The sequence below is a fragment of the Centroberyx affinis genome, unplaced genomic scaffold, assembly GCF_046629955.1.
Source record: "Centroberyx affinis isolate AG114_WGS23_722 - 3 ecotype Tasmania unplaced genomic scaffold, CSIRO-AGI_Caff_v1 ptg001928l_1, whole genome shotgun sequence".
Classification (NCBI taxonomy): domain Eukaryota; kingdom Metazoa; phylum Chordata; class Actinopteri; order Beryciformes; family Berycidae; genus Centroberyx; species Centroberyx affinis.
The window spans coordinates 99,705-115,968 of record NW_027280290.1 but is presented as its reverse complement, the minus strand read 5'-3'; the positions used below and the strand labels follow the sequence as shown (position 1 = coordinate 115,968).

The 16,264-nt window shown below is 44.4% G+C and overlaps 1 protein-coding gene across 9 annotated transcripts in view; it reads left to right on the top strand.

Moving 5' to 3' along the window:
* The window catches only part of cutc (cutC copper transporter homolog (E. coli)), a 97,140-nt gene that overhangs the window by 57,939 nt on the left and 22,937 nt on the right, over positions 1–16,264 (top strand). Inside the window, exon 1 of one of the 9 annotated variants that reach the window (XM_071530421.1) lies at positions 9,158–9,278. The exons of the other annotated variants lie outside the window; for them this stretch is intronic. Within the exon in view, the coding sequence (XP_071386522.1) occupies positions 9,173–9,278 (106 nt within the window). The 5' untranslated portion in view covers positions 9,158–9,172. Of the gene's footprint in view, positions 1–9,157; positions 9,279–16,264 lie in introns of those variants that run through there. 9 annotated transcript variants of the gene reach the window in all.

Genomic DNA, 16,264 nt, shown 5'->3' with positions numbered 1-16,264 from the left:
CCATTTCTGTGTGTGTGTGCGTGTGTGTGTGTTCGTGCGCACAGACGTGTATGTGTGATCTCATCAGTTCCCACCTCCGGTTCTCCAAATCTGATTCCTCTCAGGGCTATTTATAGCTGTGCTCCTATAGCCGCCCTGCAGGCCCACTCCACGCTGTGTGACACGTCACGACCCGTGTCCCTGCCCGCCTTCATAAGGAAGGGGCACAGGACACCTTAAGGCAGACAGATATTATCAGCTTTGTATGTGGGTGCGTGTGCGTGTACCTGTTTTGGTATCTGTGCGAGAGCCAGTTTGAGTTTTAGACCTGTGGAGTGAGGACATTTTTGGGAAGTGAAGTCATGTTGGGCAGTCCTCACTTATTTAGTCCACACTAGGACTTATTTAGAGTTAAGGTTAGATTTAGGATTTGGTTTAGTTTAGAGTTAGGAATGTAGTGGTGAGGGTAAAGGTTAGGATTAGGTGTTAAGGTTTGAGTGTAGTCAATGAAAGGACCTCACAAGCATAGTAATATATGTGTGTGTTTGTGTGTGTGTGTGTGTGTGTTTGTGTGTGCCTGCTCTTTCTCCTCCCCCAGCATGTTTCCAGGCATCCAACACCTGCCTGCTTGCACTGTTTTTCTAAGGATTTCAGTCAAAGTTTTCGTATTCTGTATTCACTTCTCTTCTCGATTTAAATAACACTGTATTTTCAGCACTGCATATATATGTGACTGTTTTTGCCTTTTCATGTTTGCTTGCAGGGTGTGTGTGGTCATATAGCCGATATACACACTGAGAGGCTCAGCTGATAAGCACGATGGGTGAATGGCCATAATCAGAGCTTAAACCTGAAACAGTTTGTCGCCTAAACCTCCACAGCTTTATCAGCAGGAGACGTGACATGTGAAGGACAGAGAAGACAACCAATGAGTCACAGGAGTGGACAAACCATAATGGAGGTCAATAGCGAGCAGTATACATAATGGGAAACCGCAGATAACAGTGGCTTATTATAATTATGACTGATCGCATTCCTGTGGATCGGGCTTGATTTAGCCAAGCCCAGAAATAGCAATCTCTCCAGACAAAAGTAGTCTTATTTACTTCTCTATTCAGTGACTGATGTGAATTTGGACTCATTTGTGTAACCAGATCTACAGTGTCTGATTGATGGAGAGGGTTTAAAAAGAAGAGGGATGGGGGAGAAGGAGGGAGGGGACGAGAAACAATTTGTTGGTGATTTCACACCTGACGTGCTTCTGGGAGCCGTACGCCACTCTCCTATGGAATACTAACCCCGCTCTGAGTGTGTGTGTGTCCGTGTGTGTGCTTTGTGTCTGTGTGTGTGTCTGTGTACTGTGTGTTTGTGTGTTTGTGTACCTCTCCTGCAGAATACTAATGGGGGCCATAGCCTGTACAGACTGGCCATGATAATAAGGTTTGTCATGTCCACTAGGTCTGGTAATATAAGAGAGGAGGAGGAGGACCTGTACTGGTAAAACACACACACATACACTTTGTGTATGTTACACAGTGTGTTACAGTGTGTGTTACACTGGATCAATACATACACTGGCACAGTATAATGGATGAAATGGGAAAGCCTGCCCATGTCATCTCTACCAATACATGGAGCAGAGTAAAAATAGATTGGATAGATATATGCGTGTGTGTGTGTGTGTGTGTGTGTGTGTGTGTGTGTGCGCGCGCGTGTGCGTGCAGGCGTATGTGTGTGTGTGTGTGTGTGTGTGTGCACACCCAAACCTGGGGAATTGATGCTGTGTGTCGTGTCCATGACGACAGCCTCTCTCTTTCTCCCGCTGTCTGTCTGTCTGTTTCTCTCTCTCTCTTTCTCTCTGTCTCTCTCTCTCTTTCTCTCGCTCTCTCTCTCTTCCTCCCTCTTTCTCTCTCTTTCTGTGGTGACAGTTGACAGGTTTAACACAATAGAGCGTCTGACTGGGCCTGGCTGTCAGAGACAATCACAGCTTTCACTTCTTTTCTGTCCTCTCCTCTCCTCTCCTCTCCTCTCCTCTCCTCTCCTCTCCTCTCCTCTCTCAGTTTGCCAGTATATAATCAAATGCTAATTAACTGTTATGACAGCATCTCCACAGCCTCATAGCACTGTCTTATCCCCACAGTTGTCTATATTACATCTCATTCCCTGACGAAGAGCATTGCCTGTACATATTGACTCATGTACACACACTTTGCCTCTGTGTCAATACAGATTCCCGTTATTCATCTTGTGTGTGTGTGTGTGTGTGTGTGTGTGTGTGTGTGTGTGTGTGTGCATGTGTTTATGCTTGTTCATCAATAGTAAGCTATCCACCCTCTCTGACATTGCAGAGCTGTTCTTTTGGTTGTGTGTGTGTGTGTGTGTGTGTGTGTTTGTGTGTGTTTGTACGCTGGTGTGCAGGACAGGCCACCTTGTCCTTTGGTATAGGTTGGATCATTTTGTACCTTCTGATAAACTGCTGAATCGGCATAGCTTCAGCTCCACGTGCTGTTGTCATTGTCCTCTCTACTGAGACATTCATTTAAATAAACTCTATGCGCTAGCAAGCCTAGCAACCCTCCATCACAGCCAAGCCTCCAAAGAGCGATTCACTGTATCATTTAATTTGATTTGCTCCTAACTAGACTGGTATGAGTCAGTAGTTTGTAAATGATGAATGAATGGTGAATTCAGTTGGCAGTTGGTATCTTCAGTGGAGGAGGTGACACAGATGAGTGATATCAACAGTTTGAATGGGAATGTTTAATTAAAAAGTAGGTTACACAAACTACAATTAGGAATTTGTAATAAAGAATTAGTTTTGTGTTCTACATGCATGCATTTCAGAGCGCAGAGTCAGACATTTTGCAGCATCAGTCGTGTCAAGTCAATGTCTTGTTGAAGAACGTCTTGGCAGGGCTGGATACTTGAGCTGTTGTACGAATTGAACCTGTGACTTTTCAGTCATGGCTTGGTCTGTCCAACCACCTGGACACCCGACTGCATGCCAGGCCATACTGCCGCTTGCTTAAGCCACTGATGAGATAGTGCTACAAACTTGGCATCAACTCAACACTGCTGCAAGCATGTATCAAATTAGCAGACATGTAAAGAACATTTGAAAGTCAAGTGGAAAAACAAAAAAGTCTTGGTGTTGGCCTCTACTACTACATTCTCTTCTTGTGTGTGTGTGTGTGTGTGTATGTGTGTGTGTGTCTGTGTGTGTGTACAGGTATGTGTTTTTGAGTCTGTGTGCATGCGTGTATGACGTGTTTACAATACTTTACATGTAAATACTTTAATCTACACTGACCTCTAGTGGAGCTTGATTGAAGTTGCACTTGTTTTATTAAACAGCTAGTCATTATAGCCCTATGGTGTGTGTGTGTGTGTGTGTGTGTTTCTCTGTGTGCGCACACAAAAAAGAGAGAGACAGAGGAAGGCGAGTTCCTCGTTATATTTCCTTCTATTTCACCTCTTCATTTCAAACTCACTTCGCTGTGTGTTAAAGTCTGTCTACACTGATAAAGTGTGATTGCTCTTCCCTCATGCTTAATGTCTTTCTGTACACTCACCTCTTCTTATTATTCTTCCCCTCACGCTTCTGCAACTCTGACTCACTCGCTGTATTATTTTGTTATTCTCTTTCCTCTCTTTCTGTCTGTCCATCTTTCTTCCCTCTCAACCTCGTATCGCATTCTCTTTCTTCTCCCCCAGCAGGTTTCTAGGCATCCAGCACCTCTTGCTCGCGCTGTCTCTAGGATTTCAGTCAAAGTTCACTCGTTCTGTATTCGTTTCTCTTCTTGAAATAAATAACACATCTTTTATTTTGAGCACTGCATATGCAACTGTTTTTGTGCTTTCGTGTCTGCTTGCAGAGTCCAAGACTGGAAATGTCACACTATCTCACCCCTATATCTGCTACCATACGTGCATGTCTGCATGCATCCATTTAAGTGTGCACGTTTGTTTACCTGTGTCTGACCCACCCACATCGCTGTTCCACAGGTATTGTTCCTTGCCGTGGGGCGTAACAGCCACGAACACAACAACGCTAGTTTATAAAAGCACACTGTCAGTGCACATTGACATACATCAATCACATAAAAACAGCCTCATTCAAGCACAGACAATACTAGTGTGTAAATCTTTACAACAACAGCTAGAACATGAGGGAAAGACAACACAAGCCTTATCAACACAGGTGGTGCAAGTGGATGTGTGTGTGTGTGTGTGTCTGTGGGTGTGTTGAATGCGTTTGTTCATATGTGTGTGGGTGCACATACATGGCACACGCTTTTGTGTGCATTCATGCCCTTAGGAGGAGGAGACACCTCTCTAAATGTAGCTGCCACACACACACACACACCTTTAGCTCTCTTGATGTCTCACCTGTATTGGATATGTCTACCTTGGAGTCACTGGTTATGCTGAGCGGCTCTGAGGAAAGGATTGGAGTTATCTATGCTCTCATCGTCATGTCACTATTCCCACTGTTTTACTGGCTGTTTATGAGGAAAGGTGAGTGGCACTTTCTCAGTGATGGATGTGAGGCACTGCTTAGTGGGAAAACAAACTAATTTATACTTATCCCCAATGGGTAGATTCCCACCTCACACTGCATATAATTGCATAATTTAGCTGTACCTCGAAAGCACCCAAATTGCCTGTATGTTTACTCAGCATCACCTCTGACAAATTGTGTAAAACAGACTAAATGTTAATTTGTGACACAGTGTGCAAGCACCTAGATGGCCTGTGTTTGTGTGTACCTTGTATCGCCTCTGGCAGATTCTGTAAATCACATACATGAATTGGTGACACAGTAGCTGATCTGTGCTCTGTGTGCCCACTAGGTGTCCTAGTCTAGCTGACCTGGGACTTCATCCCTCCAGTCTCCTCTAGTTTCCAGTCAGACCTCCTCTTCTCTCATGTTCTTTTGTGAGGTGAAGCCACACTATCATATCTGTATTGATCCCTCTGTGTGTCAGCTGACAGTCTAGGAACTAAAGAGGGCATGTTTGGCCAGACGTCTACCTTCCTATTGATTTCATTCTGCATGTTCAGTCGGTCCTCACATGATGCCGTATTGTCAGGTGAAATCACTAAGCATGACGGCTGGAGACTGAGCATGATTGCAGTAATCACAGCAATTTTCTGAGCCTTTTTTCCATTCTCAGCTGGCATTTGCCATGTGCATGTGTGCCTGTGAGTTTGTGTGTGTATGTGTGTATGTGTTTGTGAGTTTCTCTATTTAGCATGGTCAGTCAAGCCTTATGGTAGCAGAGATCCAATTAGCACATTGTGCAGATTAGAGAATGTAACATGCATGGATCAATACATCGAGACGCAGCCATAGCAGCTCAACTGTTGTGTAACCTCGACTTCCAGCACTCTGGAAATGTTTTATGCACTACAAGAAGAGAATGCTGCAGGCCTGAGACCATGAGATCATAAATCCTTCTCCACTGCTTTAAGTCACTCATCCTGTCATAATCTGTCCACCGGAGGTGATTTGATAGAGCTCTAATGTCACATCATTGCTTCATAATTTTCCCTTGAGTTTTAGTGCCTGTTGAAGTAGATACAAAAAGTGCATAAATACCGATGTGCAAGTCAATAAAGCAACTGACTTCAGTATATCATAAAACCTATAAACCCATCAGTACAACTGTGAACAACACTCTCCTCACATTAGCACTTATCAATTGACTTGCTATCCTCCTATAGTACTCACTTCTCAGAGCATCTCTCATATTTAGCAGCTGCAGAAATTTGGAAAAATCAATAGGACCTTGAGGGGAAAGAGAGAGGAAATAAGGCATTGTGTTTTGTTTAGAGTTGGGTGGTTCTGCCTATTTTGGATGCTATAGGAGACAAGAGAGAGAATATGAGTTGGTGGGTAGATAGAGTCTTGTATTTTTGAAGGACTTCATTAGCCTGAGATATCTCAGCAGCAGCCACACAGGCATCAGCGTCTATTTCTGAGAGCAACCTCAGGCACTATGTATCTGAGAGCAACAACACATACTGCAACAGGCAAATCTTCAGAAAACACCAGGGTTTTTTGTGTTTTGCCTGGAACTGTTAATTAACTGTTTGTTTATGTCGGTGCTCTGTGTCTTGGCACACACTCTGCTTTGAGGTTTAAAGTCCTGTCAGAAGGTTGAAGCGCTTAAATGAGCCAGGCATTTTAGAGGCGATAATGTCTTGTGACACTGCAATTTGAAAAAGGTTCATTAGTCGCAGTTACAGTACAGCGGACCCACACTTACACTGACCATGTTCAGGAAGCAATTTTCTCTGAATCGGGGGTGGAGATCTCTGACTCAGACGGTAAATAGACCTGTTAGTCTGCGTTTCTGAACTGATTGTGAACTTTCAGATGTAGACCATAATCCTTTCTTGTGGAGCTGAAGTTATGCAGAGTTCATCTTGCCAACCTTGACCTTGAATGTGCAAATACGTGGTCCTTGTTTGTATGAATTCAATGAGGAGGAGAGAAGAAAGTAGGGGAGGGAGAGGGAGGGAAGGAGGGATTGGGGTGGAGAGGGAGTAGTAATACAAGTAGAGGACACATCTGCAGGTCCAATTTTCTATCCTGACAGCCAGAATGAGGTGAAAAATCCTCCCGGAGAGCAGAGATGCTGGAGGGTAATAAAGAATAGATGCGTCTTCCCTCTGTACTTTGCAGATCGCCACACAGTGGGATCTGACCTTAGTCACTTGGGCTCTTCACTTTGTCCTTCCTTTGTGCCTTCATGTTCCCTTTCTGTCTGTCTTGACTTGCTTCTCATTACTCTGTCCCGCCGTCATATTTCATGCAACAGCCTGCCTCGCCCAATGACAACTCCCCAATACACAAGTGGGCAAAAAATCATTTCCAGCCAACAAGTCAGGCTCAGATTTCCCTCTCTCTCTTTCTCTCTCTCTATCGTGTGCGGGCGTGTGTGTGTGTGTATGTGTGTGTATGTGTGTGTGTGTGCGTGTGTATAGTGGCTCAATATTTCTCTGTTTACATCTACCATGTCTGGAAATGGAGCCCAGCTTCAAAACAGCCAGTATATATTACTGCCAACACAGTGAAGAGAAATGGGTCTGCTTTGGTGTGGTGTTTGTTTGCCTTCACGCCACATAGAAGAGGAGTGACGTCAAGTAAGATTGGGTTTCCTGTCACCTTGTCTGACCCATGTGTGTGTGTGTGTGTGTGTGTGTGTGTGTGTGTGTGTGTATGTGTGCGTGTGTGTGCGTAGACGTTGGAATGACCCACTGTGGTCCTTGGTGCTGCTGTTCATGAGACAGGTGTCTCGGTAATGAGGCATGCTGCTGTATAGTGCAGTTACAAACCTAGGAACAGGAATGTCAACAAAGAAAAACAACAGCAGAATCCTATGCAGACACAGCACATATGTCAAACCCCCGCTGTCTTGCCTCTCTCAACCTGTGGAGAGAGAAAGAAAGAGAGTGGGGCAGCGAGAGATACACAGAGAGAGAGAGAGCGAGAGAGAAAGAAAAGACAAAGAAAGAACATACTTTTCCCAATTCTGTTATTTTTGTAGCATTAGACAATGTGATACCCTCTCTGGGTGTTGTGCTGGGAGGGGCAGGGCATTGATTGGTGGCTGACTGGAGCATCCTGGGCTGCTTCTTGGTGATGCTATAAGTATCCCAGGCTGGCGTGATTGATACTGTGATGACTGAATATCCATGCCACCCATGGATATGCTTAGGTGAACATGGGTCCTTAGGTGAACGTGGGTCCTTAGGTGGTTCTAGTGTTCTAGTGTCCGTTCTTTAGATAAGAAAGTGAGGGAAAACATGGCAACTGGATGTAAGAGTTTTAGCTGCAAGCCACAGGTTCGCTGACTCACAGCAGCTGTCTGCTTCTTCTCCCGGCTGCAACTAGCTGTTGATGTAACTCTAAGGAGAAATGTATGGAGGGAATACTTCTATATCAAGTTAGATTTGACAGGTACTTGCTAGAGGGCTTTTTCTCTCTGGCACCACAAAGTCAGCATCAGCAGCAATGTATCCAAAATTACTGAATTTAGTTTTCGGTCTCAGCATTGATGTTTGTCTCCCAAATTTTCAATTTTCTGTACTGATGCCAAAAACCCGTCGCTCACCAAGCTCTGATTGCAACACATTTAAAAAGTTAATGAGATATTGCATCGACCGGCAGGCATACAGGCAGGAAAACAGATGCAGCGATCTGCATACAGGGAAAATACACATTTGTGACAGAACTTGGATTTAGATGAACATAAAGATATTTTCTTTCCATTTGTCAAGTCTGGCTTTAAACACTCTTCCAGTTACCTAGGAAACCACATTAGGCAAATCAATGAAGGTAATGTCACTGGAGGGGGAGGGCATACCTCACCTCTCTCACCCCCCCCAACAATCTGTGTGTGTGTTTGTGTGTGCGTGTTTTCTTTTTTTTGTGGGTGTGTGCGTGTCTGGCCCACTCTCTCCCTCTGTCTTTCTCTCTCTCTCTCTCGCTCTCTCTCTCTCTCTCTGTCTTTCTCCCTCTCTCGTTTTCTCTGCCATCTCCCACTCTTGCATCTCATTCTCTCCCCCTCTCTATCTGCCGCCTCTCCCTCACTCACTCTCTCTTTCCCCCTCACAACACTCGCCTCCTGACAACCACTGCCAAAGGACTAGCAGGCGCAGCACATCCCCAGATTCCATCACTCGCTGGGGGTCTGGAGGAAGGAGAGGAGAGGAGAGGAGAGGAGAAGAGAGGGACAGAGCTTAAACTTGAGCCCAGCTCTTAAACCAGGCTTTGGGACAATCTGGACCCCTCTGTTGCAGCCTGTAGGTCCAGAGTGGATGGCTGCCACCAGGGGATAGGGGGGAGTTGACTCAGGCCAAATTTTGGGTGAGAGACGAGAAACGTGGAGGACAGCGCGTGCCAGACAGAGGTTGACACCCAGCAAGCCATGCCAAGCCATCAGCCACTTTTTTTTCACTATAGCTGGCAGAACATTTTTTAATCATCTCCTCCACTTTTAGGATACTAGATTGGATCTAACTGGATAAGAAGGTAGAAGCTGGGTAAACATTTGGACAAACTGGTCAGATCGAGTGCGGTCGGACAGGTCTTGTGTTGCTGACCAGACTTGGCCCGGCCTGGCCCGGCCCAGCCCGGCTCAGTGGCACGGTGCTGGGCAATGACAGAGAGTGGTCTCCCAAGATGTTGAGTCTGGATGGCTTGGAGATGATTGCTGTGCTGGTGGTCATGGGTCTCTTCATCAAAGTCCTGGAGCAGTTTGGAATGTTCGAGCCTGTTGGCGGGGAAGGTAATGGGTTTTCTCTGAGATTTGTCGGTTTCATAATGGGACAGTTATGGCACGGTGAAAAGTGTGTTCAGGGATGATGATTTTAAAGGCTGTGTATGTGTGTGTGTGTGTGTGTGCGTGTGCTAATACTTTTATCTGCAGTGCTCCTTCTCTGGTCCTGAGTGGGCTGCAGTCCTGTCTCAGGGTTTGGGTTACCTATGCAACTGTTGGCCTTGTAACACACACACAATCTATCTCTCTCTCACACACACACACACACACACACACACTCAGGCACACACAGGCACACACAGTAACTTTAGCTGCGTGAGCACCCCCCCCCATTCCCCCTCCCCTGGGGTGTGTGCTTTTACCCTTTAATCGATAACACTATGGACAGAGTGAGTCTGAGTGCTGTGTAGAGGCGCTCCTCTCACTAAGGGAATATTAGCCTTACTCTCAATGCTCTCGTTAGCCTATAGCCTAGGTATTTATCTCTATGAAGAGAGGGATTAGGGCTCATTTATTACTCTGTAGATCATAGGCTAAAATGTTACGTGGTTGGATATCACGCTTGATTAAAGTTTAACAAAAGGAAGCATTGTAGGTACCATACATCGACAGCATTTTAAACTTTGCCTACCTCTAAGTGAACGGTTGACTGAAGAGGTCCTTGTCCTGTTCCGGCTCACCCCCACAAGTTGACACCATGCACCAGGGCCTTGTTTGGCCTGTCCTATCTGGATGACCCCTGTTTTGTCCCCCTTCCCAGTCCAATCTACCTCACCTTGTTCACACTTGCTTATCTCCTTTCTCTCAGTGACAACAGGAAAGATGGGATTGTTATCTCTTTTCTCCCCTCATTGCAGACGGCCAGGGTGCCCTCCATGTAAACAATGGCACTCTGACGGGTGCATAAGTTTCCTTCCCATGCCAAGGGTCTCTAGTGATGCTATACTCTAGACTCATTTCAGCTCATTAGTCCACTCAGTTAAGTTAAAGAGATTGCATAGATTCAAAGATTTCCCAATATATTCTCCTGGAGGGTACAATGTAATAGACAGTGTCCATTGCTGATGTACCTGCTGGACTGCACCCAGTAGTCAAGGTGTGCCAACAGCTCTGTCATCTCAAAAATAGACAGCAAAGTTCCCCTTGGAAACCTATTTGCTTAACTCTATTCTACAGTGCATGCACACACACACACACACACACACACACACACACACACACACACACACACACACACAGACACACACACACACACCCTATTGGCCCTATTTATTACTCTGGGCATTAGTCTTTCACATATTTGACCAGTCTTTATGGAGTCCAGTCTTTAAGTGGCATCCCTAATAAGTGTGCGCGCGCGCGTGTGTGTGCGCCAACTCCCCTGTGACTACTTAAGCTAATGAATTTTCTCTTTAATGGAAGAACTGAGTCCAGATGGTGGAAAGACTGTATTACTCAGACTATCTTCAGAATAAAGTGGTCACAGTGCACATGAATGGTTGAGTGTGTGTGCTATGTTCATGTGAGAGTTGTAACTTATATGGCGTACCTATATTTATATACTGCTCATACTGTAATGTAATTGGTGTATCTGTATCTTTTTCACTGCTCAATTTCAGCCATGCGTTTTGCCATACAACTCACACATCCTCATTCATACTCGTGCTTCCTCACTTATTCTTCCTCACTAGTCACCTGTCCCCCTCCACAGTCCTCCCCTCCCCTTGCTACACCAGCTTCATCACCCTCTTAGAAATAGATTCACTACTGTTCCATTCTGTTTGACCTTTCCAGTATAATGGTAGAGTCTTCTGCTTGTGTGTGTTAAAGACCTTTTACTTCTCTCTCAGAAGAGACAAATTGTGCTCTGCTGTGAGAGAGATAAACATGCAGTCACGTCTTTTCTGACATGAGATGACGTGACTGCAGTTACTAGTTAGTTACTGGTTGTGTGTAATTCTATGCAACTATACTATAAACTATATGATATAGATATAGAAGAAAGTAAGTCTGTAGTGGCGCTCTTAAAACGTGTCTCTCTGTTTTGCAAAGCTGGCCTTCCACCAATGGACTGCAAAAAATATGCTAAAATATTAACCACGGTTAACTGCCCCCTCTTCTCTCTCCTGCCAGACTCATCCATACAAAGAGTCGTGTTCTAGTCAGACAGTGTGGGATACGTACAATAAAGAGACTGAGAGCCCCATTACTTTAATGAGCAGTGTTGCTGACCCTGCCCTAATTAAACACACACACATACAGACACTGCACTGCATGCACACATATTTGCGCACTCAAGAGCAAGAGAGAGGGTGGCAGAGAGAATGGGAGGGCAGTATGGAGGAGTGCACACAGTATGTGTGGGATACACTCTGTATGCAGTCTGAAGGTTTACAAGCCTGAGATGAGAGATTTAAGGCAATGGCTAATGGCTGGAGTGTGTTCTCCAGAACTTTATGGGGTGGAAATTGTAGAGTTGTAGGATGGGATGTTCTGGCCTGAGCTGGATGGCTGAGAAAATAGCTTCACGCACCACTGCTGTGTTTCCCTCCTTCCTTTAGCTTTAAAAAAAAAAAAAAAAGACTTGTCTATAACTTATTTAAAAGTGCAGACAAAGCTTAGCAATGCCAGAAAGCTGAGTTGATTGCAGAGTTTGTCAATAACCCCTCTGTCTCTGACAATGACTTAAGTGCTGCCTGCCCATTGCTGCACCTGACTAATCAACAGCTACATAGAAACAAAAAGCCCATGTGCTGCAGTATTCTGTTTTATATCTGATTGTTCACTATTAGAATAAACAGTGGCATCTTGCCACGGGGACCAGTCTCTTTCAGAATAAAGAATAAATTGAATTGGCATTAGGCTTGACGAGGTCTCGGATATCAAGGAGATGTTGCAGTGCTGCTTCATCACTTTTGAAAAGCCGTTTACACTGTAATGTCTCCCCTTGCCTTCATATCAGCTCATATCTGATTTGGGGTTGGGATGTGAGCCATATGTCAAACCGGCCTCCGGAATCTAATCCACTTACCTTTCACAGTGATGTTATACTGTGTTCCTTGCAGCTTTGCTTGATTTAACTCAGTTCACTGGAAATTTGATGTGATACTCTGATACCTTGTACTTTAGCACACAGTGAGGAAACAATTTAAAACTCATTTGATTCAGGGTGCATTCGAGGTTGTTAAGCTATGCTATGCTAGCGGTTCTCAAGGTGGGGACCTCCTGTATTCCTTGAGGGTTTTCCAGGGGGTCCACAGTGAAATAAGGAATAGTTTACTTGCATTATTATTTGACTCAGTAGATGTTAGCACAGTGAGAGAATATATAAGAATGATTCTTTTGACCATAGAGCTCCCTCTCCCTGCTGTGGTTATCACCCCACCTCTTTACTGTATGAGTATAGATAGTTATTCAGTTCTGTGCTAAATCATAACTAAAATCAGATTGGGGTCCTTGGAGCACAGTCTTATCAAATGCAGGTCTGTGGTCTTGAAATGAAAAAAACAAAGTAACAACATAGGCTCAAATCTTTTATTTTCTACCCTCAACTTTTATTTGATGCTATCTGAAAACATTCTGGATGGACGACCTATTCTCTTTAAAAATACAAACTGGACTTGACCATCTAAATACTGTGTTCACATGTGTTCTTGAACAGTTTCAGTGGTCATTGAAATATGAGCATTTTAGAATCTCCTTAGATGATCATAACTCAAAATACAAGTCTCTTATGCTACCATTAACACTCAACAAATTTAAACAAATTTGAAAACGCACATGAAACTCATGCTTAGCTCTCACATACTGATACTGTCAGACCATAAGCTTTACCTAGACAGTCATTTTCTCTGTAAAGATAAAAATAAAAAATCTCTACAGTCAAATAAATCAATATGTAAAGAAAGCTAGTAGTGGGCCAAGAGTATCTTGGAGGGCAGCATAATGTAATTATGGATTGGACGTTTAAATAAAAGGCATCACCTTGAATGAGCAATTTAGATTTACTGAAGACTGTAAGTGTGGATGAACTGTGTGTGTGTGTGTGTGTGTGCGTGTGCGTTTGTGTGAGCGTGCTCTCAGTGATGGTAATGGCTGTGATGTAGGTAATAGTAGTAGTGGTAATGGAAGTGCGATTGGTGAACATAATGGCTCCATGGCACTGAAGTGTTAGCTCCATCATGGACCAGTATCCTTCTGCTATATACAATAAGGCTCAGCAACTCTTTTTCTGCTTAAGAGGATATTTGGCCATGTTTGCTGTGAGAAGGGAGGGGAGGGAAGAAAGGGAACGAGACAGGATGAGGAAGAGGGATAAGTGCAGGTAAATTGCTTAGCGGTCAGAAGGACCCATTTGTGTCCACGCACACACACAGGCACACACACAGAGGCACACGTCCATCTACCCTCATTGTAACAGCCCTTTGATAGATAGGCTAGCTAATGGAGAATGGAGTGTGTGTGTGTGTGTGTGTGTGTGTGTGTGTGTGCGTGTAGTCAGTTTAGAGTGAGCTGCATTGCTTCACACAACATATCTCTCTATAGGCGCCAGAGAACATATAGCCATCATATTTGATGTCATTCTGTATCAGTCACTTTGCTTTGGCCTTGGTCTCGGTCTCAACACCTTAGGACAGGAAAAAGCATATTTAATATTGTCAGAGTTATTAAATAGCAATCCAGGTGTCATGATTCTATTTTGTTGGGGAAAGTTGAAAGAAGGGCAGTAGAAGAGCGAGAGTTATATCAATAGTAGAACTTGTATCAGTGGTTTGAAATGGGGCAACAAGTTTCCTGGTTGTCCATGGACACGGTAAACTTTATAAGCTGTAATAAAACTCTTTCCCTGCAGTGTGTGGAGACTGTCCTTGTTGTCCTTGTCAGAGTCTCTCTCTCTTCTCTCTCTCTCTCTCTCTCCCTCTGTCTCTCTCTCTCTCTCTCTCTCTCTCTCTCTCTCTCTCTCTTTCTCTCTCTCTCTCTCTCACTCTCTCTCTGCCCCTCTGATGCCTAGCCAGCTAGGAGATGAGAGCATGGGACACAGGAGGATCAGACAGAGGATATTTAATACACAACCCTCTCTCTCTCTCTCTCTCTCTCTCTCTCTCTCTCCTCTTCGGTCTCTCTGTGTCTTTTTTTTTCTCTGGCTCTCCTCCTCTCCATTTGATTATAATAGTCAAGTGTGTGTGTGCGTGTGTGTGTGTATTTGTGTATTTGTATGGCAGGTGCTCTGTGCTCCTGTGGATAAAAGAACAGAAGTTGTTGACGTTCCGCCGCTCTTCTTCTGACACGCGTCTGCAGAAAGATGATAACATTGAGAGAATGAGCTAATGAATTCACGCACACACCCGCACACACACACACACACACACACACACACGCAGACCTGACCTTGAAAATCTCCCTGGCTAACTTATTAGAGTTTGACTGATTTACAGTACCACCCCTCAGCCTCCTGTCTGACTCTGACTCACCGTTTCATTCCATCCTTTCTTTTCTCTCCCATCTGTTACTGTTGCTGGTCATACAGCCGCTTCCTCTCCCCCTCCCTCCATGTCTTCTCTCCCTTCACATGTAATACTGGTGTGTGTGTGTGTGTGTGTGTGTGTGTGTGTGTGTGTATGAGGTGCGAGGTGGGGGGTGGCAGCAGGCTGGGTTTATTCTTGTTTATTCTTGTTTATTAATTGCTCCTTCATACTGTGAGATAATTTGCTGGGTTTGGCTCAGAGGCGTCCTGCAAGTTGCTAAGTAACACCAGCTACTGTTCCCACATGGCTTCAGCCCTTCATGTGAAAGGACATGCACTTCACTGCAATATTTTCTGTAGGAGTTAGATCTTTTAAAATATGGTTGCCCAATCTGTTTAACACAGAGGGCCAATGGCTAGAATGGGTTCAACTTTGTAATTTTGTGTTGAGGAATCCTACAAGTAGGGGCGCCCCAGTAGCTTAGCCAGTAGAGCATGTACCATTAAAGCAAAGTCCTAATCACAGCAGCACAGGTTTGAAACCGGCCCGTGCCCTTTGCTGCACATCATCCCCTTTCTGCCCTGTCTTTCCTGTCTCTCTCTACTGCAGTGGTTCTCAATGTGGGGTCTGGGGACCACCAGGGGTCCTTGAGGGGGTTCCTGGGGGTCCCCAGCAAATTGATACGCTTCAGCATTATTTCATTTACAAGAAGTTAACATAATTAGAGAATGTAGATGAATGACTGTTTTGATCATAGTTTCTCTGTTATCTCTCTACCTACAGTACAGATAGTTATGGAATTCTGGACAAAATCATATCTAACAAAAAAACATATTCTCAGATTTGGGTCCAAGAGACAAAATCTCATCAAATGGGGGTCCGTGGTGCTACTGTGGACTAAATTAGGGGTCCTTGATATGGAAAAGTTTGAGAATCGCTGCTCTACTGCAACTGTCCAATAAAGCAGAAATACCCAAAAAAATAATCTTAAAAAAGAGAAATGCAACAAGTAGGCATAACCTTCTTATGTCACCATGGTGTTTATTAATTTGCCTTGTAACACGTAAGCTATTTCTAAATCACTCCTTAAATGAAATGACATGAAAATAGAGCAAACAGAATATTCTGGCATCCTCTGGGAGACCGAGGGGAGCCAGCCAAACACAGTTTTGTGGAGGGATAAATCTGGCCCACAGGCTCACTCTGAGCGGCCTTAAGCCAGCGATGACTCTGTGAATACTTACTGTGAAAATCAAACCTGAAAATGAAATGAACAGCCCAGCGTTGATGTTTACACCCACTGGAGTTCCCAGCCACCCACTCTAGACGCTGAATGAAAAAGTGAGAAAAGAACTGCTTCATTTCTGTGTCTGGCTTGTTGGTTGGAACTACGCTGCATAATAACACAGCCTCTCTCACTCTAGCTCTTTTTCTCTTTCTCTTTTTCTCCATCTGTCTCTCACAGACTCATATTAACAAGGGCTTACAAGCCTTGCAGCGAGATTCACAGGGATAAAACATTTATGTTGC